Source organism: Corvus cornix, chromosome Z, assembly GCF_000738735.6.
Source record: "Corvus cornix cornix isolate S_Up_H32 chromosome Z, ASM73873v5, whole genome shotgun sequence".
NCBI lineage: Eukaryota > Metazoa > Chordata > Aves > Passeriformes > Corvidae > Corvus > Corvus cornix.
Window position 1 is genome coordinate 50,247,363 of NC_046357.1, and position 21,530 is coordinate 50,268,892.

Below are 21,530 nucleotides of genomic sequence, written 5' to 3' on the forward strand. Positions count from 1 at the left end.
GATGAACATAAATGTTTCCTTACAGAAATACCACATAAAATGTTACTAAAGAGGCAGCAGCTGTTGCGATGGCATAGTTCAACTCTTCTACATGCCACATAATTTTTTACAAGAAAAAATGTTGGTTTAGGCAGGTCTCACAAGAGAATTGCAAGAAAGGAACCTTCCACAGCTCCACCATGCACTGAAGACACAGAACAACTCTCATTCAAGTAAGTTAGCCAATCCCCACTTTTCTCTATACCAGACCACCCAAAATACAAGTATTTTAAAGGTTTCACCCCAAACAGCACCCACACATAAGCACCCATTAAAACTAGGACTGTCTAGATCAAACAGGAGCAGTTGCTATTTTTCCCTTTTGCACACTTGAAATATATTAACAAGCCAGGCCACAAATATCTGACAAGAGAAAGTTAACGCATTAACTCTGAAGGCTCAGTGCATTATGCTTCTTGACAAGGTGACCTTATCAGCAGTTTAAAGAGAATTTAACACTGTAATTTCACTCTCACAGATACATCTTCTGTTTTGTTCTCACACCTACAAGAATACTGATGAACTTAAACTGGAGGGAAAAAAAAGGAAGAATGAAGATGACACCAAATTAGTAACAGCTGCACAACTAATGCTACTGTAGAGCTGGTAGCAGCCTTACATAATTACAGAAGTTCATGTCTCTATATTGTATTCTTTTGTTCATTTATGCTCAAGTCAAAAGTCACTGCACTGGTTAATGTCACATTCAGAGTTTTTGAACTCAAGGTTTCATGGACTTTTGTTGTGAAAATGGATTATTTTTACTAAGATATTGAACTAGTATTTAGGGTTCACATTTTCCTCAGAGTCTGAAAACTCTACTCTAAACAGCTAATGAGATTCTCAGGCAGATTTTTAGTAAATTAAATTAAACAGTTGAATTCTAGTATCCATTTGATATGTAATTTTCAAGAAGAAACATCATCTCATATCCAATACAAAGTAGAACATTCTTCAAGAAATTTAACATTTTGAAGCACCTAAGTTGTCTACATTTTATTAGAAATATTTTGTCCATAATGTTAGGTTAAGGAATACTCTTTAATGAAACATGCTACAGAGCAACAGCCTGGAATACGTATCAGCCAAAGCATTCTTCAGCTAAAGATCAAACTCTTTCCCACAAAATGACTGCAGTACTTTTGTCCTTTAAGCTCAGAAGCCAATATATAAACCACTCATAAACTCTTTTGTACTTAAATCTGTAATTTTGGAAATATCCAACATGTTCCAGTCAGACTAGAAGTCCTAATGACTTTTCATGAACAAAGCATCGGTTAAACACTCACTGTAGGTAATCTGCATTTCCCTTTCTGGTCAAGGTGCAAGTGTTGCTTCCAAAAGAACTTCCTGATTTTGAAATAAACTGAGTCGGTTTGAAATGGTAACTTGGTATTATTTTTAGTCTACTTTTTCTATCTTACTTTCCTTTGACATCTTTTGCTGTGAATGCAGAACGATGTTCACAGATGGGGAAAGGTGACTGCACAGAAAGCAACAGTAGGCACAAAATGCAACTGAAGGAATAAATTCTGTATATTAAATTCTCAGCATTTTAGATATTACACCAAGAAATGTCAAAGCTTTCTAAAAGACAGGTGACTATAGTAACAGCATTTCTCAAAACTAGTTTAGTAAGTAAAATACTTGCTTCTTATAGCTGGGAATACTCAAACAAAGTTTGTTTGAGATTTTGAACAGAAAGATCCACACAGCATTTAAATTACATAGTCATAGCACATGAAAGGCAACTTCCAACCCTAACTGGAAAACACTTAACTTCAGTTCTGAGTTGTATAAAGCTAATCATAAACAAAAGAGAACACATTATTTCTTGAAGCTATTCCTACTCTAAGAATATTCCGATGTCTTGCATTTTACAATTTTATGTGCAATATTATTATGCAAATCTCCTGTATTATTTTATTGTTCCTCAGAAAGGAATGTTCAACTGCAGCTTTCAAGTCACAAAAGTAGTATTTTAGCAGAAATGGTCTAGATTTCACTGATTATTAAATCACAGAATCATGGAATCAGTAAGGTCGGAAAAGATCTCCAAGATCATCAAGTCCAACCTTGGACCGAACACCACCAAGTCAACTAAACCACAGCACTAAGTGCCACGTCCAGTTGTTTCTTGAACACTTTCTGGGCATGGTGTGTCCACCACTTCCCCAGGCAGTCTGCCTCAATGCCTGACAACTCTTTCACTGAAGAAATTCTTCCTGATATCCAGCTTGAGGTAATTTCCTCTTGTCTGTCAATGGTTACTTGGGAGAAGAGACCAACCCCCATCCTGCTACAACCTCCCTTCAGGTGGTTACAGAGAGCAAAGTGGTTCCCCCCGAGTGTCCTCCTCTCCTTCCTAAACACCTCCTGCTCCCTCAGCCATGCCCCATAAACTTACTATCTGTACCCTTCACCAGCTTCATTATCCTTCTATGGAAAGGAAGGCAGGATTTAATAAAATGCATCAGCTGAACCAAACATTTTACTTGATAAAAATATTACAGGATGTCATCACAGTACCTTGTCTACATGGAAGATTAAATCCAGCTCACAGACATTTTCAAAACATTTGTCTAGTGTTTCCACAAATACCTGCAAAGAGGGGAAAAAAAAAAGCCAAAGGTCAATCTTTAACAAAAACTCTACAGTTCCATTAGGCGTGAGGTTTGAGAAAAGCAAATACAGAAATTAAAGACTGGTCAGATCTTAAGGCATTAAAGGCATCTACAGAAATTATGTGGTTAACTTTATGTCAACAGTATGTTATCTATGTAGAGGGCAAAACTGTATGCACAAGCAAATTCAGGTTAAAACTGCTATAAAAGTCACGTTGTTTTAAAAAACAGACACATCTTGAAAAACCAGTAACATAACCTACACTATAATTTTCTCATCTGTGATTCAAAGTACTCCTTCCCATTTCATTAGAACTCAATTATTAAGAAAAAAAAACAAACTGTTTTCCCCATTACTGTTACTATTTTTAACAATTACTACATTGCAGGCATCTCCTAGTTAACCAGAATGTTAATTTTGCTGTTAACTCTCAGCATCACTGCTTCCAGCAGCAGTACACAGCTTTCACCTGATTTAGACCCACTGAATTCAGAATGAAAAAGGCATCTGTCTTAATGTCACACCTCTTGATCCTGTCAACCAGGATATATATCACCACATAAATTTAGAAACGTCTAGCAGTTTATACACAGGTAAATAACTCCTCTCTGAATCCAGAATAAAAAAGTGTAAAGCAGAAAAATCCAAGCAGCTACTGAACTCCAGCCACTGACGTTCTCTGCCAGATATGGCCTGTACATCACCTTGCTCTGGGTGTTTCTGTAACAGACTCCTTGGTATTTATGTCCATACTTTGGTACACCAACAGCATTAGTCCCCATTAGGCCAGATAACAAAATTATGATGGTACTTGCAGTCCTGAAGCTCCTGAATGCCAATCAGCACGTGCTTGTGGTGAGTGCTGTCAAAGACTCCAGTCTCAGAGAGCTGTAAGCACAGTTCCCCTTGTGCAAGGGATAACTCCTACAGATGTAGGTATGTCAAGATCTCTCTAAGTTAAATATAAGACTGAGCTTAGGATCTTCAAAGTTAAAAAGAATTTCTGTGACAACTTACTGATCTTTTATTAACGGTGAATAAATAAACTGCAACTTGCTGGAAATTTTTATCAGTTTTATATGTTTCAAAGCCATTTTGTCACAATATGTATTTAACATTATTATTAAGCTGTCACTGTATGCAATTTTTTATTCAATTCTAAACTCAAACATCCTAAAGCAGCAATATGGAAGATAAACACCTCATTTTGATTCTCAGTTCCACATGATTTATGAACCCCATCTTAGTATTTGAGAGGCACCAGATTTCAAACTGCCTAAGCCCAGAAAAATAGGAATGAGAAACCATGTTCTGACACAGACCACAGAATTGTTTAGGTTGGAAACCTAAAGATGAGTAAGTCAAACAGGTAAGCTAGCACTGCCAAATCCAGCTCTACACCAAGTCCCTGAGTGCCACATCCAGATGTTTTTAAAACACTAGGCATGGTGACTCTATCACTTCACTCCCAATGCATGACAACCCTTTCAGTGAAGAAATTTTTCCTAATATCCACTCTAAACCTCCCTTGGGACAACTTGAGGCCATTTCCTCCTATCCTATTGCTTCTTCCTTGGGAGAAGAGATTGAAGCGACTACCTCCTTTCAGGTAGTTGTAGAGAAAGATAAGGTCCCCCCAACCCTTCTTTTTTCCAGGCTAAACACCCCCAGCTCTCTCAGCCACTCCATGTAGGCTTGTGCTCCAGCCCCTTCACCAGTTCCACTGCCTTTCTCTGGACTTGCTCCAGCCCCTCCATGTCTTTCTACTAGTGAGGGACCCAAAACTGGACACAGGATTTGAGGCATGGCCTCACCAGTGCCCAGTATAGTGGGACAGTCACTGGCCTCACTGTTGCCGATCTAAGCCAAGATGCCAATAGCCTTCCTGGCCACCTGGGCACAGCTGGATCATGTTCAGATGCTGTCAATGACCACCCCCAGGTCCTTTTCCACTGGGCAGCTTTCCAGCCACTCTGCCCCAGCCTGTACCACTGCAGGGACTGTTGTGACCCAAGCGCAGGACCTGGCACTTGGCCTTGTTGAACCTCATACAATTGACCTTGGCCCATCAATCCAGCATGTCTGAATCCCTCCAGCAGATCAACACTCCCACCCAGCACACGGTCATCTGCAAACTAGCTGAAGGAGCATTCAAACCCCTCATCCACATCACTGATAAAGATATTAAAGAGGCCTGGCCCCAACACGGAGCTCTGGGGAACTCCATAGCTAACCATACACCACCTGGATGTTAACACCACTCTTTGTGGACCAAAGCCCTGCTCATACAGACATGTATTTATGCCTACAGGCCCAGTGAAACAGATCTGCTTGACATCAGCCGTTCCCAACTGTCTACCTTGCATTATCAACAAAGATTACTTTTACAGCTTAATCCCTGGTCTTCAGATCCTGCTCACACTGTAAAAGAGAGTGACACCCTGCCCTTGCTATTACTTCTACTATTAATGTTTCTAAAATGTTGAACTACAGATTAACTGATGTTCCATGTGTTTAAAACAAGGACTGTTCTTCAATACCAAAATACAAATCTGTCACTTAAACTAGGAACATAGAGCATATTCAGAGGCAGACTCGAGACAATAATGTTTGGTGACAGATTAACTAAGAAAATGAATATGCTTCTGTTAAGTTATACTGAAGCTAAGCAAAGCAGGGATTTTTTACTCTAGCAGTTGTTAATTCATTGTGGTAATAAGAGTCTTCTATAAAGAAGGGATGTGAGCAAACAAAAAAACTTGCATGTTAAGCAGAAAAAACTACACATTTGACAACATGTGCAGCAAAACAAATGACCAAAGATGTTCTCTTACTTTCCTTGCACCTTAGGAGAATGCAGTTACAAGGACAGTGCTGTTTGATATTAGCTGCAAGAAGAAGATTGGAAACAGAGTGTAAATGCAACCTTTGTCCAACGGTTTTAGTTACAAGAGGTAAAAGTTTGTCACTGTTTTTGAAAGAAAATATTTCTCATATAAGTCACCAAGTCTGCACATAAATTCACACACTCTGACTTCAACATCTGTCTAGTTCCTTGGAAAACAAAGCAACCCATTAAAAACAAAGCCAACTCAAAAATCCTAAAAATGCTCCTGCCCCCCCAGATATACGTATTCAGCAGCAGAGTGTATGCTCACACATCAACAACACAAAAGTTTACTTTTTGTGATGCTCTTCCAGTAAATAAAGCTTCTATAGCAATAGTTGATTCATAGTTGAGTGGTTACTTCTAAACCTTTACCTATTACACAGCAATCCCACCACACACTAAATGAACTCACAAATCTCTGCTTACAATGCATGACCAGTAATGCACAACAAATATTTTTTAATCTAAGGGAAATCAGCTGGCACTGACTATTCTTCACAGGGATTTTTCACTGACCAAGGATTCCTCATGGAAACTTTGGAAATTTCCCCCATCTTCCACTCATGATGGCGAGCTCACTCAGAGTAACGCCAGAAATGACAAGGTTTACATCTATTATAAATGGCCTTTTGAAATACTGGCCTAAGGTAAATTAGATTTTTTGCACTAACATTCCTTGGCCTATTTTAAGATGCCTTCCATAATTGAAATGGTAAAAAAAATTAGAGGCATTTTCATCAGAATTTTAGTTGAGTCAAATGAATTGCACGCTATGGCAAACGGTGCTAAAATTTAAGTACTTCAGTGGTCACTTCAGATGCTGCAGACTTGTAGATCAATAACCAGAAGAGAAAACACATCAATTGTTTTGGGGGACACACACACACACTGTGCACACACATCAGCTCAGACACACCTTGTGATGTTACTGGAAGAGTAACATAAATAATTGAGTCAAATATCAGAAAAATAAGGATGCATGCACAATGAATTACTAGCTCCCCCTTGTGCTTAATTTTTGAAATTATAACCTTTTATGGCAAAAAGAAAAACCCAGCACATCTCCATGTAAGCAAACAGAAAACATAAGGAAAAAAAAAAAAAAAAAGGAAAACCCCCACACCTTTCTTTTGCAAGAGATATGCTTTAAAGAAGACAGATACATACTGGGAGCACAAAGCGTATGAAACAAAATACCAAATTTTTGTTGGATAGATACAAGTCAGGAGCTCCCTCTACTCAGCCTTATGTCAAAACATAAAACATTACCTTTACAATGAAGGGCTTATTTTAAAAATAAGCAAATAAGACAAAAAAGGAATAAATCATACATTAGTATTAGGAAGATAACAAGGGTAGCAGAAAACTCAGAACACCTAATCAATTAAACGTATCTGAGCATGGATAATGTCAAATACTAACAAAAGCAGGGACAAAAGATGAGCTAAAAACAACAGGAGTAACTCATACCAAGAATATCCCCTTCTTCCTCCTTAGCTAAACAGGAATGGTAAACCTGAGGACAGAAGCAATCCAATCTGCCCATGGAGAGTTCTCATCCCAGTGATATGCCTCTCCATTTTTATTTAATTAGCATAAAAGCATCTCTGGTCAGGATCCTTTATCGTTAGGAACTGAGAAAAACACGTAACATAAACTGCACTGCATTTCCCACATGCATCTCACTGAACAACATCATCTTGCAAGGCTCTATAGATTTCCCCGTGGAATACTGATCTCACAGACCCGCTGCTTGCTATGTCTTCGAAGTACAACAATGGGCCAAAATACTAAAAAATTCTCAGAGCTGACATAGGCTTTTTGGTCCATAAGATAGTTATGGTACCACTGTAAATGCCCCTCATTTTTTCCTTATGGCAGTGTACAGCTAGTTGTGTTTTCACACGTATTTTCTTTCCATGCACTAAAATCTTAGACTTCACAGGCTAACATGAAGACTCTAAAATAGCATGACAGAATTTACACTGAATCGAAAGGACTGCAAAACCTAAGCATAGCACAGATGCTGACCTATCTCTCCCAATCCAAGTAAGCAAATAGAATAAAAAGAAACTTGTGTTTACGTTTAGAAAAAAAAGAAAGAAAATAGTCAAAAATTAACAATGTGGATTTGCCTTAGGTGTTGGAACACAGAAATCCAAGTTGAAGACAGTATTAAATCTGAGGCAGAGTCTATGACTTGTAATGCATACAGCATCCTCATCAAGTCTGTGTCAAGAAGACTTACCCGTGAAATAGCTCTGACCTAATGGTGAGATAAGTGGCATTCACAAAAGTATCTTAAGTATTACAACAAAAACTTTATGCTGAAAAGAACTGCAGACTGCCATATGTAATCTAGTCTCCTATGCATTTATTCCGCTTACAAGACAGAAACCTCTAAAGTGCTACACCGAGTTCGAGGTTCCTTTCACCAGTTTACTTTCCACCATAAACTAGTCCCTTATGTATCTACTTACTTAGACAATTCATTATATGTATGACTCATCACAAAGTCCAGATGTCTTACTCTTACCTGTGTTATCTCTGAACTACAGTAAACAAAGATGTATAAAAATGGTTCAACACTCCACAGGAAAAAACAAAGCTTGTTTGCTTGACTCGATATGGGTGTGTATATACTGTTAGTCTGCATTGCATGTGGGGTTGGCATGTAATAATAAACTTTCTGAGGTTCACTATAAGATACATTTAATTCTGATTGCTGCTGCTAAGAGGATTAAACAGATCCTTCTTCTGAGCCAGTCTGGAAATTAAAAACATTTAATTAATCACTGTATTAATCACTTTAATTAATCAATGTAATCAAACGGTTGAATTACAATGATTAAGAGAAATTGGAATCCTCAACAGCTGTAGGTACTGTGATGAGACTGTATAATTTATAAACAAAATCATACAGGTCAGAAAAATAAAGTATGTCTACAAATGGAAATAGGATTTTTATTATTTCAGCTTCCTTTAAGCAATTATGTAATTCAACACTGAGGCATTTATGGAAAAAATGTGAAATACAAAAACTAGGAGATTAAACTCTATCGAAGTATTTTTGGTACAAGAAGCAACACAATTTAGAGAAAAGTTTAAATTCTCTAATTAAAGAAGTTTGGGGGCTATGTAACTATAGGCAGCAGCAAGCTCAAGCAATTTGCTTCAACACCTGAACGTACAATTTAGGTTGTACTACGTATGAATATGCTTTTCTCTGTTCATAAATATTTTGGCACTTCCAAGTAAGAAGACACACTACACAATAGGCAGCTAAGCAACCCTGTACAACAAACTGCTATGAACAGCCATTGTGTACCTTACTTGTTAATGCTGCACTGTTCAGATATTGCAGAATGTTCTGTGACCAAAGATGATACAAGAATCCAGAAAGGAGCTTCCTTCCCTGCTACCCACACAGGCACTCTTCTGGATCTACTGTCCAGAAGAGCAACACTGGAGTGCTGAACAGGAGGAGGTGCCTCTGAGAAGCTATGCAGCTTCAAGAAAGGTCTGCAGAGAATTGTGAGGCCTTAACAGACTCACAGTGCTTCTACAGTGAAATAATGAACAGATACAGGCCCATGTCTCAGGATGGATTTTACTTACATAATAAATCAATTCTCTTGATGTGCAAGCTTTTGAAAGGCTTAACAGGAAGTTATACTTAGTGTTTTATAAATATATATATACCTAAAACGGAGATGCATTTTACGCAATGGCATAAATCACTTCATGGTCTGAACTATTTTTTGTCACATCTGAGTTCACTAACGATCACTGGTGGAATGGTTTATTTGCAAGTTTTAAGTTGAAAAAAATCACGGGTTTAGTCAGAGGCCTCTTGACCTAAGAGCGTTCATATTACCAGACATGATACTTGTTACAAGGTTGATGCAGACATATTTAGCAGTTTAAACAGTGGCCACAGCATCAGGCCCGCCTGAGTTTAAGAAGCATTTGGACAATGCTTTCAGGCACATGGTGTGATTCTTGGGACGTCCTGGGAAAGGTCAAGAATTGAACTCAATGATTCTGATGGGTCTTCCAACTCAGTATATTTATTTTATGGTTCTATGAAATCGTACCTGGGAGATCTGCAGAAGACACTGTATTTGAGGAGTCAGTGATCTTGAACAGGCCCTGTCTGCCCTACCAGGCTGAGCAGCCTGGATCTTCTTAATATAATCTATAACCTATGAGGTCCTTGGCAAAGATCAACTCTAGGAATGGAATGTACTGATCCTGACCAAGAGACTGCTGCATGTTTAGGGTTTAGTCATCCATGTAACACAACCTGAATAGACACAGGCCAGTGTTCTGCAGGCTGTGCTGCAGAAATTCCTTGGCTGAGGGATAAACTCAGACAGTTCACTGTAACAGAGGAGCCTGCAGGCAGCTCTCACAAGGTACCAGGGAACATGTCACCTGCATGGCCTCACCACGATCTCAAACTGCAGCAGGAAGGTCTCCTGAAAATATCCTTTAGGAAGAGCTGTTTTCCTGTGAGGAAATTATACAGTAGCTCAAAGATCTAAAAGAGAGAGAGACAGACAGGATCTGCTTTGCCCCAGACACTGTGGGAAAATCCACCTGGGCTCCACTGGGTGCCACATGAAGGTGGCATGCCCAGCATCTGAAGGGGTCTAAGATTTACTATCCACATTCATCTTCCCACTCTGTTCTATTAAGCAGTTATCTTATTAAGCAATCTGTACTGTCAAGCCTTTATTACAGATACAGAAAGAACCTAGACTTATGGATCTTCTTTCTCCCGACCAATCCCCACCCTACCGACCTCAATTCCCCTGGTGCAGAACAAATACCTAGGGGAGCACTTGCCCTCCTTTTCTAAGGTATACCTCACAAAAAGCTTGTAAGCCACTACGAAATTTTAATCCAAAGAGGTTTTGGATATGCTTATCCATTATACATTTATAGTGAATATATATATATATATATACACACATATATATGCATGTGTGCGCTTGTGTGTGAATCTGGGTATATAAAAATATACAGATATACATATATACACACACATAGAGCATTGCCTATCAAAGTTCTCAATCTACACTTGTCTAGCAAATGTTTGAACTGTGCCATTTTTATCTGCAGCCAAAAAGAGGCCTTGAAAAGTTAAAACAAAAAATAGATTGTGTTCAGGAAGTTCCAAATAAACTGCTTCCTCACTTTCTCATCAACACAGAAAACAACTTTTTCAAGGACAGCCCAGAAAACTACAAACAATCTAAAAATAATACTCAGAACTTCCTGGTATGTTCACAGTATAAAAGAGACCGTCCAAATATTACCAAAAAAAGGCAGAGCAAAATATTTAAGTTCTAAGGCACTTCAAAGTTGACTTCCACTTAATAAGGATAAAAAAAAAAAACAAAAAACCCCACAAAACAGCAAAAAAACTTACTTGTATGAGATCTAAAATACCAAGCTCACTTTCTGAGGAATCCACACAGAAGACAAAATACAAGGTGGCATAGTGTCGGTAAATTAGTTTGTTATCAGATCCACCTATTAATCTAAAGAAGAAATAAAACAAGGAAAGCTTAGTTAGCATCTCAGGATAACCTGGGCAAATCCTCACAATTATTTCAATTAATAGGAGGCATATTGTTAACAGCTGGAATTGTCTCAAGTCCAACTATATTGCAACTTTTATTTTGTGATATAATTCCAATGGAAGACTAAGTAACAAGACAGACCAACTTACATTTACCACACAAGCACAGTTATTGTTACCCATATGGATAAAAATGACATCAACGTGTGCACCTTTTTATTAAAATCAATTTGAACAGATCATAAAAAGACAGGTTTTAAGTGTACTTCCATTCCACACTAGCAGGCAGGCACTGCACAGGGATTAATCTGCTTTACAGATTAACAGCGTATGCCTAAGAACCCTTCCCAGACCTTCTCATAAGAGCACTGAGAGAAAAAGAAAACTGCAATCAAGACTGGTATTTGGATTGCAAAAAAACGGTTTATGATCCATTTAACAACCAAGAACATGTAACACTTGCGCTACAAAATGTTTGATATCTTGAGAAATAGAACCATACTTCAAGTAACAGTTTATGATGCAATGTTACAGTCACAGAAGCAATTACGTTTTTATGGACTGACTAATCATCATGGCACTGAATAACAAGAGGTCTACAGAGGTATATTCTTCCACTCTTCTGCTATGGCCTTCCAAAAAAAGGCACATAAATCATGAGATCTACATCAGACCACTGACATTTGCTTTGAACTCTAAGAGGCCCACTCATACAGAAAGGAAAATATATTTTAGGCTGAACCTACATGGCCATGACTATCATAATTTTTCCTTAATTCTGGACCAGAACTGAATCACCTGTTTGGTGTACCACAACTCATCCCTTGAGTTTCTATCTTTATCACAGGGAGAGAATACACAGATTTTACACAGATTTTAAAAAAAAAAAAAATCTTCTAGGTCACCCTTGCTTAAGTACTTTGCTCTGCATTAATGCTTGAGCAGGGATGGGGGTAGGGAAAGAGAACCCCTTGTTTCTGAAGAGCAGGAACTACGTTTACATATCAGACAACACTGTGACAAACAAATAGGAAAGTGGAAAGAAATGGCAATTAAAGTTTCTTCTTTTGTGGTTTATTTACCCAGTTCTTTCAAACGCTTCATGCTTGAAATACACATAGTTCTACACATAAACCGTTGAGGCCTTTGGGTAAACTGCAAACTCTCAAGTGATCCCTGTCCTGAAAAAAAATATACTGAAAAAAAAATTGAAATGGTAACCCTGGAACTGAGCAGTAGGAGGAATGCCAGAATTGTGTTCTCTGTCTCAGTTTATTTTTGTTAAGCAGCTGTGATTTTTAAAAAAGCTCCAAATGTCTTCTGTCTTTCACCTTAGAACTCAAGACAGAAGGTTTCCAACTTAACATAATCTCCAAGAACCTAATGATAGAACCACCAGTTGAGGAGTTGGAAAAGAGTAATTCAAATTTTAAAAGCAGTAATAAAAAAGATCAGGAATCATTTTGATCAAGAAAAAAGACATCCTAGCTGACATGGTACAGACTAAGCATTTGACTCTGACTCTGCACACAGAAAATCTACATGTTAGCAGATTAACTTTCAGTAACCGGAAATTCCCATAAATATAATATTTAACAGACCACGACAATCTCTATGTCATAGGCTGGAGATCATGAGCTTACTCCATCAATAATGACCCCTTCTCCTAGAAGGTGGCTTTTTAACTATTTACTCTTGATGGCTAATAAAAACTCCAAAATAAAACACATCTCCATTTCAGAGCTTCTTCAGCTAAAGGATGTTGACTTTCAGAAACAATGAAGATGATTCAAAAAGGATTATTTTGTGTCTGTCTTATAGAGACAGAACACATAACTCTCACTTTCCTCCTACCCTGCTTTTCTTTATTGATAAAGTGTCTTGGTTGCAACTGTACTAGTTAGCACATTTAAAACCTATTTTTTTTTCTTCCTAGTTTATACAGCAAGCCCAAATCCTGATAAAAAGGCTGAGGAATCCTACTATCAAAGGCTGTCTGCTCAAATTTTAGGAGATCAAGCCAAAGCAACAGCTCCAAAATATTTTCGTTTTCTGAAGATTTAGCTCAGTTGGTCAGAGCATGGTGCTAAAAACACCAAGACGGGGCTGTGGATTCCTGTATGGGCTGTTCACTTAAGAGACCTTGTGGGTCCCCTCAGAATATTCTGTGATTCAATGGGTATGGCAAATGCCAATGCCTCTTAAAATGAGACTAGAAATCTTTAGCTTGATTATAGCAAAACAACATCTGCCTGTTCCCTCCCCATCTTTGTATCTGAAACAATCATGGCACTAGATATGGTACAGTGGCCATTACAGCACTAGGAAAATAATAGTTTTATTGCCTAAGACATTTTGGTACATGTATCTATGCTTCAGTTAGTAAAGAATATGTATACTTGGTGCAACATGGTATTGTTTCCTGTGTATCAACAAATCTCAAGTGACCTGGCATTTACATTACAACTGTGAAAAGTTATACTGCAATCAGCAGTAATAATACTTGAAAGTCAGTATTGGGCACTTATTTCAAACTTGATACTTACAGTCCTCCTTCTAGAAAATTACAGACATTTTCATCACGTTTCGATACTAAATGGAAAGTTTCTCTGATAATTTGTTGCTGTGTATCTTCACTCTGTGAAAGAAAATACACTCTGCTAAAAAGGGTTGACAATGCACAGCACAGAGATAATAAAACACGAAGTATATCAGCACTCTCAAACTATATACTTCTGAAGGCTTAAATCTGCCAGTTAACAAGACATACATTGTTTGTGTCATTTCAACACAAAAAGCCATTATTTACAAGTTGCAAAAAAAGGTATAACTGAGAAATGTGGGAAAATGATTGTTTTTAAGAAACTTCTGTAAAAAATTAATCCAAAAGTAGTTTTTTTAAGTAAATCACAAGTGTTCTCAAGTAGCCTGAATTTTTTATATCTCCAACATAGCCTGAACAGCTACAGGCACGCTTTGAAACTACTTTTATCCATAAACAGAGAGTAAAACAAAATCCCAAAAGCTTGAAGGGAGCAGGGAAGCTACAAATCCCACAATAAGTAACACTTCCAGAAATAGCTTAAAACACACTATGAGCAACAGGTTCTCCTAAGCTATGACCTTAACTCTTAGCAGATCAGAAACATCACTTCCGAGACTGAATTCTTCTGACTCTTTAAAAACTTGATTTTTAACTTTGAAATGATGGCCACGGGTCTATATTCTGAAAGACAAAACGATGACATATGTATCTTCCTATTTAGTTCCCATAAATTATTATTTTTCTACCTAAAAGCAAAATATTATTAACTTCATTTTATGCAGTTTCCATTCTCATATATATCAGCTTAAAAAGTTAGACTCATTTTATAAGTTTAAGTATTATGAAAGAAAGAAATACCTCTTTCACAGATCTGACCAAATTAATCTCTCTAGAAAGCAGATGCTTCCCCTTGTAGAAAAAAGCTGAGATTTGCCTCCAGTACTGGTTCAATTGACCCTAAAGAATGCATAAGCTTCAAAAGGTCCACAAACAAATCTGTGTTATTGAAATCACACATAAAAATACAATCTAGACGACTGCACTTATTTCTGCGCACCACAAAGTTTCTTAGTTTCATTTGCTATTCACAATTTCAAAACTTCAAGCATTCTGTTTATACAAACATGTTACCCTACTGTAAGCATTGAGAATTTGTTTTAGGTCCAGTTAAAAAATTAGTAGATCAGAATGGCTTTACAAGAAAAATCTGGTATCCTCTGGCCATTTGTTCCTCTCCTTCCCCTTCTCCTTCAGTCACACATAAGAACTACCTGTGTCAGTTATACTCCTTTAATTCAAAGCCTGACCGTGCAAACTGAAGCGTCACAGTCATCGTTTCTGCTCTGAGGTGCACAAGTAAGACACATCCCTTTCAACAAGCTGTGACTTCTGTAATAGCCAGAACTGCAAGAAAGGGGCCACAAATCCCAGTAAGTAACTGCCCTGCTGGAAAAAGAGTAATTGGTTCACGTAACTTTAAGAAATACCAACTGTTTTCTGGTATTTTAATGCCCAAGCAGACCTCAGCATATTTGCTAGGAAATACAGTACGCTCAAAACACTACCTTAAAATCTCTTATCCTTGAACTAAATCACGAGTTTCTACTGCACTTTCTTTCCATTCAGATTGAGCGTTCGTACTGCATTTTCAGAGCTGCTTTGCTACTCGCCTTCTCCCATGTAAAAGGGAGATGCTCTTTTCTAGTTAATTACATTTTCATGTCAACTGCAATTCTATAGCACCTTAAAAAAAAAAAAAAGCTTCTGCTTAAGAACTCACGTCCCCCGTTCTCATAGCTCTGCCATAGCACGGAGACACGCAGCACCACGCCGGACAGCAGAGCTTATCCACACAACAGCTCGGAGAGCCAAGTCTACCGCTGCACGAGACTCCGTCCCTCCCTCCTTCATCTTCGGAGCTACTAAAAGGCAAGCCCCAGTAAAAACAACATCGCATTCCTTCGAAGCCTCATGTACACGGTCTCAGCACCGTCCCTTTCCCCACGGCGCTGCCCTGGGCCCAGCGCAGCCGGCAGGGCCAGGCCGGGCCGGGCCGGAGAGCCTCGCCTACAACCCCGCCGCCCAGGCGTCGCCCGGCCCATCGCCCGGCCCACGACCGCCCCGCCGAGCCCCGGCCCGCCCGTACATAGCGCTGGTAGAACTTGGAGAGCCGCGGCTTGCCGTGGTTGTTGAAGATGAGGATGGCTTTGATCATGGTGGGGCGGCGGCGGGGGCCCGCGGCAGCGGCCGGACGAACTGTGCTGAGTCCCCCTCCCTTGCTCTTCCTCTTCTCCTTCCTTCCTCTTCCTCGCTCTCACCACCCCGTCCCGCTCTCGGAGCGGCGGCGGCGGGGCGCGCGCACCACGTGACCGGCGGGACGCGGCCGCTGCCGGCGGGACGGCTCGCGCCGCACGTGATGCTCCCAGCGTGTCACGTGACGGGAAGGCGGCGTCCCGCGAGGGACAAAACGCCTCGCGGGGCGAAGGCCGCCGCTTGCGTGGCGTCACTTCCCGCCGCCCGCGCAGCAGCGGCATCATGGCGGAGCCGGAGGAGCAGCAGCCGCCCCCCGCCGCGGCGCAGAGCGGCGGCCGGAGCGACGGCGGGGAGGAGGTCCCGGAGGGCGGGGCCGCTGCGGGGCCCGCCGAACCGGGGCCGCCCTCAGCCGGGTCGCCGGGCACCGAGGAGCCCGTAGGCGACGCGAAAAAGAAAAGTAATGGGGCGAGAGGCCTCAGCCGGGGCGGGCGGGCGCGGCGGCGGGCAGGCGCGGCGGCCAATGGGCGGCGGGGGTGGGCGGTGTGGGCCAGTGAGCGGCGGGCCCGCTGTGACGCGCCGCTCCCCGCAGTTGATGTGCTGCTGAAGGCCGTGGGCGACACCCCCATCATGAGGACCAAGAAGTGGGCGGTGGAGCGGACCCGGACCATCCAGGGCCTCGTGGATTTCATCAAGAAGTTCCTCAAGCTGATGGCCTCAGAACAGCTGGTACGGGCGGGCACCGGGCGGGAGCTGCGCGCGCAGGGCCCGCGCTGTCATACCCTGCGAAGACGCTGGGAATCCAGGCTACAGCTTCCTGTGGGAAACTTGGAGTAGCAGCACCGAGAGAACTACTCTAAGTAGACCCCAGGGTGTAATACTGGGGAAAGGTGTAGCAGCGCCGTCTGGGTGTGCTCGGCACTGACCTTTGGACTTTTTGCAGTGTCTGTATTTCTTGGTGTGTGATGCTGCCAGGCAGAGCTGTGTGCACGCTGGGCAGTGGAGCATCCCAGGGAAACATTCCTAGATACCGTGGACCCGGGAGGAGTTGGGTGTAGAGATGGAGTATTTGAGAAACAGTCCAGAGTGGGATCAGCTTTCTGAATCTGAGTGCCTGTTTCCTTCAGAACTTACATCTACAACAGTTTCGTTACTGTCATTGGACTGATTTTGCATTTAAAATGGGTAGCTGGGAAGTGTTTGTCCTTGGGCAGCATATTGCCGGTATTATTTATGAGTTCCTTCCTGTAGAAGTGACTAGCCAAAGTGCCCTCATGATAACACTGAAAGAGCTGGAAATACAGTTGCACTGATTATGTTGTTCTGCTGTGAGCTCTTAACATCCATACAGTTCAAAGTTTTTATTTAAGATTACAGTTAAAGCTAGACTTATTAAAGTAGTCAACTAAAGTGTAGCTGAAATCATTCTGTTCTCAGTTTGGAGGACTTTATTTAAGTGTGTAGGCATAAATGCACTGGCCTTTTCATCCACCTGGAAATCATGAGGGGTTTGCTTTTCTGTGGTTTAATATCTCAAAGAAGAGTGATAGGTAAGATATTAACTAGGGGCATTCTCAACAGTTTGCTTCAGTAACTATCATCTCATTGTCTCAGGATAAAAAAAAAAGCATGTAGTCTTCTGTGTGGCTTAAGCCTATGGCTATGCTTCAAGAACAAAGCCCTACGAATTTTATATCTTTTATTTGGAGATAGCACAGGATGTCCCAATACCCACTGCTACCTTACACTGCAGATCCCAAGGCCTCTCTGACATTGTGGAGTGGCTCCTATGTGTGTAAATGCATTTGGAGCAGGAAGTGAGAAGGATGACATGAAAAAAGAAGAAATGTTTCTAATTTCTGTCATGGCCATTCTAATTGAGCAAATCTGGAATAGTGTGAGTGGTATGGGTTGAAATAGGAGCAAGAGCTAAACCAGTGAGTTCCCTTTGTGGTGCTGTATGGGACAGTAATGGGTCAGCTTGCAGGAAAAGGAAGTCAGCATGCTTACTTTGGCTTGGTCTGGCTGGCCAGGTGGCTCCTCATGGTCATGTTCCCGTCCATGCTGAAGTGAAGATAGTAACTGGTGGTATTCTGTTCTATGCTTAAAGATTATAACAGAGCTTTTGACTGTAGAATGATTCTTCTGTGCTCCCAGTGAGATCTCTTGTGAGATCTCCATCTCTTCTCTCTAATTTTCTTACAGTTCATATATGTAAACCAGTCTTTTGCTCCATCTCCAGACCAAGAAGTGGGGACCCTCTATGAGGTAACTTTCATCTTAAATATCCTTTGCAAATGTATTTCACAGGATTTGTCAGTACACCTCTAGCACTTGAAATCTGTTACTGCCCCTAGCAGTAATAGCTTGCATTTAGTGTAGTGTACTTGATATTCACAGATCTCTATAAATATGATCCAAAGAGATGTGACTTCATGCGGTCTCTGGAAATGCATTCCTTCATGTGCAGCATGCTGTCATGCCTCATTGTAACAGAGAGCTTTCTCGTGACAATATTTCATTACACATGTATCTGATGGGAGGGATTTTGTTTGTTTTGCTTCGTGTGTATGTTAGCCATGAATAATTGCAACAGTTCTTGGTTTTGTTTTCCTTGCAGTGTTTTGGAAGTGATGGCAAGCTTGTACTGCATTATTGCAAAACTCAGGCATGGGGATGAATGACTGACAACACAGTTGTTCAGGTGTTCTCTTCAAAAATGGAGAAAGGACTAATTTAAGCTGTAAACACACAGAAAGAGGGATGTTTGCGTTGCTGCCTTTGAGCATATGATGCAGGTGAATAGCATAAGCAAAGAGCTGCCTAGGCTATCTGTTCACATGGCTTTTTCCTGATGTACATTTGGGGTGCAGAAAAAACACCTGCATCTGCCAGTACTCTTGCTGCTGACTTCTTAATTGCTGTATCTGAAGGGAAACTATTTCACTTGTCTGGAGGACTGACTGGACAGCTCTGTATATGCTGTACTGATGATAAGAGAACCTTTTTATTAAAAGTAATGTCTGTTGTGCATGTAGCCTGGAATTCCATTTACTTCTGACATGTACATCTGTTGTGTGCATCCTGTTCTTTGTGAAGCCTTCATCTTGAATATGCATTATCTCATAACATTTCAAGACAGTATTTTTATTTTTTTCTTGTAATATATAGGAATTGGCATATTGTCTTAATTTCTCCACCCTTTGGCTTCATAATGTTGGTCATGTAAGTACCTCATTTATAATGGCACAGCATCATGAGAGGCCTCAAAATACTTCCCTCCTCCACAAATGTAGTGATTTGTTGAAGGCTGAACACTTCAGCAGTTTTCAAGGTGTTTCTTCTGACGCTGTGTAATGACTTGCATCTTCAGTTGAATGATGCAACTAGCTGTTCCATCTACCATTCATGAAGAAATAGATATGAGGTGCTTAAAACTTACTCTATACTCTTTTTGACTGCTTAACTTTCGTGTTCACCAGCTGTGTGGTTCACTAACAAAGTAGAATGCAGTTTATATTCTTTGCTAAGTCATAGCAATGAGGATTGACTTGGGGTTTTTTCCATTATGGAGAGGACCTGGTATCTTGAGTTGGGTACTGACCTTTGCTTTTATTTATTGGAGAGTCTGGATATGAGGGGTGGGGATTTTTAGTGGGTTTATTTGAAATGTCTGCTGTACATGTTTGTTTAAGCTGAACCAAATTAAATGTTAGTTGTTTGCTTGCAGAATGTTCTTGCACTGGATGACAGTTTTTGTCCCTGATGTAATCCAGTTCTTCAGCACGTACGGACAAAACACCCAGTTCTAGTTTAACGTGTGTTTGTACAATAGTCTTGAACTGCCAATTCATACGTAAGTGGTTTTTACATAGTTTCTGCAAGCTGTGTATTGGATTTTTTTCCACCTCAGAGGACTTCTAAAAGAGTAATACTGAGCTTAACTTACTGATGTTGCTGCAGTCTGCATGCAGCTTGCATGTATGTCACAGTTACACAGGCACATGCCCTGAATGCTCGCTACGTGAATAGCTTGATGTATCTTGGCGCTTTTTAAGTGGAAAACTTGGATTCACTGCATTAAACTAATAGGGCAGAATTGGTTGTAAACTTAAAACTTCAAGTAATCCATACTTTTGCCTGCTCAGAACCCTGATCTCATGAGTCTCCATCTATTTAAGAAAGCTGTTGCAGAGGGAAGCACTCTTGATTGTCTTGCTGGGAAATTGCTTGCTTAGTTACTGTGAGGCCAGCACACCCTGGATAGCCACTAGAGGGTACACAAGGACAAAGGTATTTGCCTAGTTTTATCTAGGGCTTTTTTTCAATCTTTTTTGTAGTATATCTACTTCCTGGCCTTACAAATATGAGTAGTTTGTTCTCCCGTGTGACAGTATGTTTACCTAAGATAAGCTACTAGTCTGGTTCTCTTTAAAGAATGTTCTCTTGGTGCCTTTCACCTCACTTGATCTTAACAAATGAAACTACTGATAAACTGCAGATGTGCTCTTCAGAAGTGATGCAAGAAGGTTGATGTGTGTGTGTATGTTTGTATGTATTGGGGGAGATGTGTTTTGGTTTTAAAAAATAAAAATACATCAAGATCTTGAAGAAGAACTGTAGGTTGCTGTATCCTGACAGCTAATTACAGAAGGTTGTAATTTATACTGAATCTATAAATAATTTTTATCCTCTGAAGTTGAATAAAAAAATCGTTTGCCTTGATTCCTCAAAACGTGATAATCCAATAATGTAAAACCCATAGTAATGGTCTGGATTTCTTTCTTTATCACATCCATTTAAGATTCAGCTTGTTCCCTGAACAATACTTAATATTACCATTCACTTCAGCATTCTTCTGCTCCTAATTTTTCTCCAACTCCAAGAAATTTTTTCTTGACCCCTAGTTTACCAGTATACAGTGAGTACTCTAACCTGATCCAGCCCTTTTTTTGTGTTTCCTCAGTGCTCCTAAGTGGCTGCCTTTATTCTGTTACTTTTAATGACTGCCAGTTCTGGTTCTGCTAATTCCCCCATGTAACTTCTGTACCTTCTTTACAGAGAGAGTCCTCCTTTTTGCCACTTTTCCCTGTAGTTTTGTACCTTGCATCAGGGACCTAGTCAGTACTTACCTCTGGTAGCTCTTTAAGGACCATGGACTCTTTCTGTCTGGAGTTGAGGTGTGACTTGAAGTGGCAGAAAATTTTCCTTGTTCATATTCTTAAGTAACAAACTAGACTGCAAACATGTCATGTAGATAATATGTCAAGTGAACAAATAAGTGATTCCCAGTACATTGCTTGTGGAATTTGCAAAAGGTATGTTAAATCTCGTATTTTTAAAAGGGACAGTTACAGCTTCTAAAATCACAATGATACTGAAATGCTTATCTCTTTTAAAAAAGAGGTATTTCCAGTAAATTAGAAACATCAGAAGCCCAAGTAGATCATGAGCTGCGTTCTCTGCATTTCATATCCCTTGAGCAAAAGTGGTGACTGTTACCGTTTAAGTGACTTCAAATGCTAAAGTGGGAGAAATAGGATATGAAAGTAAGGACTGACTCTTGGACAGATCAGTGAGAGTTGTACAAA

At 40.2% G+C, this 21,530-nt stretch overlaps 2 protein-coding genes across 5 annotated transcripts in view; one reads left to right on the plus strand and one right to left on the minus strand.

The window, feature by feature from the left end:
• The window catches only part of AP3S1 (adaptor related protein complex 3 subunit sigma 1), a 29,079-nt gene extending 12,841 nt beyond the window's left edge, over window positions 1–16,238 (minus strand). For 2 of the 4 annotated variants that reach the window (XM_039567806.1, XM_039567809.1), the window contains exons 1-4: window positions 15,836–16,081; window positions 13,691–13,782; window positions 10,992–11,103; window positions 2,569–2,640 (exon numbers count right to left, since the gene is read on the minus strand). In XM_039567806.1, the coding sequence (XP_039423740.1) occupies window positions 2,569–2,640; window positions 10,992–11,103; window positions 13,691–13,782; window positions 15,836–15,904 (345 nt within the window). In that variant the 5' untranslated portion in view covers window positions 15,905–16,081. Of the gene's footprint in view, window positions 1–2,568; window positions 2,641–10,991; window positions 11,104–13,690; window positions 13,783–14,376; window positions 15,094–15,469; window positions 15,612–15,835 lie in introns of those variants that run through there. The other 2 variants (XM_039567807.1, XM_039567808.1) reach the window with 2 other exon arrangements.
• Window positions 16,171–20,664, plus strand: ATG12 (autophagy related 12). The gene is made up of 4 exons (XM_039567810.1): window positions 16,171–16,399; window positions 16,532–16,668; window positions 18,145–18,207; window positions 18,560–20,664. The coding sequence occupies exons 1-4, from the start codon at window positions 16,225–16,227 to the stop codon at window positions 18,617–18,619; spliced, it is 435 nt and encodes a 144-aa protein (XP_039423744.1). The 5' UTR covers window positions 16,171–16,224; the 3' UTR covers window positions 18,620–20,664.
• The last annotated feature ends 866 nt before the right edge of the window (window positions 20,665–21,530 follow it).

What these genes read in the sequence shown, in the direction of transcription:
- ATG12 (XM_039567810.1), top strand. Translation starts at nt 16,225, where the DNA reads ATGGCGGAGCCGGAGGAGCAGCAGCCGCCCCCCGCCGCGGCGCAGAGC. An exon ending in AGGCGACGCGAAAAAGAAAA is followed by an intron (nt 16,400 to 16,531) that starts GTAATGGGGCGA and finishes CGCTCCCCGCAG; the next exon opens with TTGATGTGCTGCTGAAGGCC. An exon ending in AAGTGGGGACCCTCTATGAG is followed by an intron (nt 18,208 to 18,559) that starts GTAACTTTCATC and finishes TTTTCCTTGCAG; the next exon opens with TGTTTTGGAAGTGATGGCAA.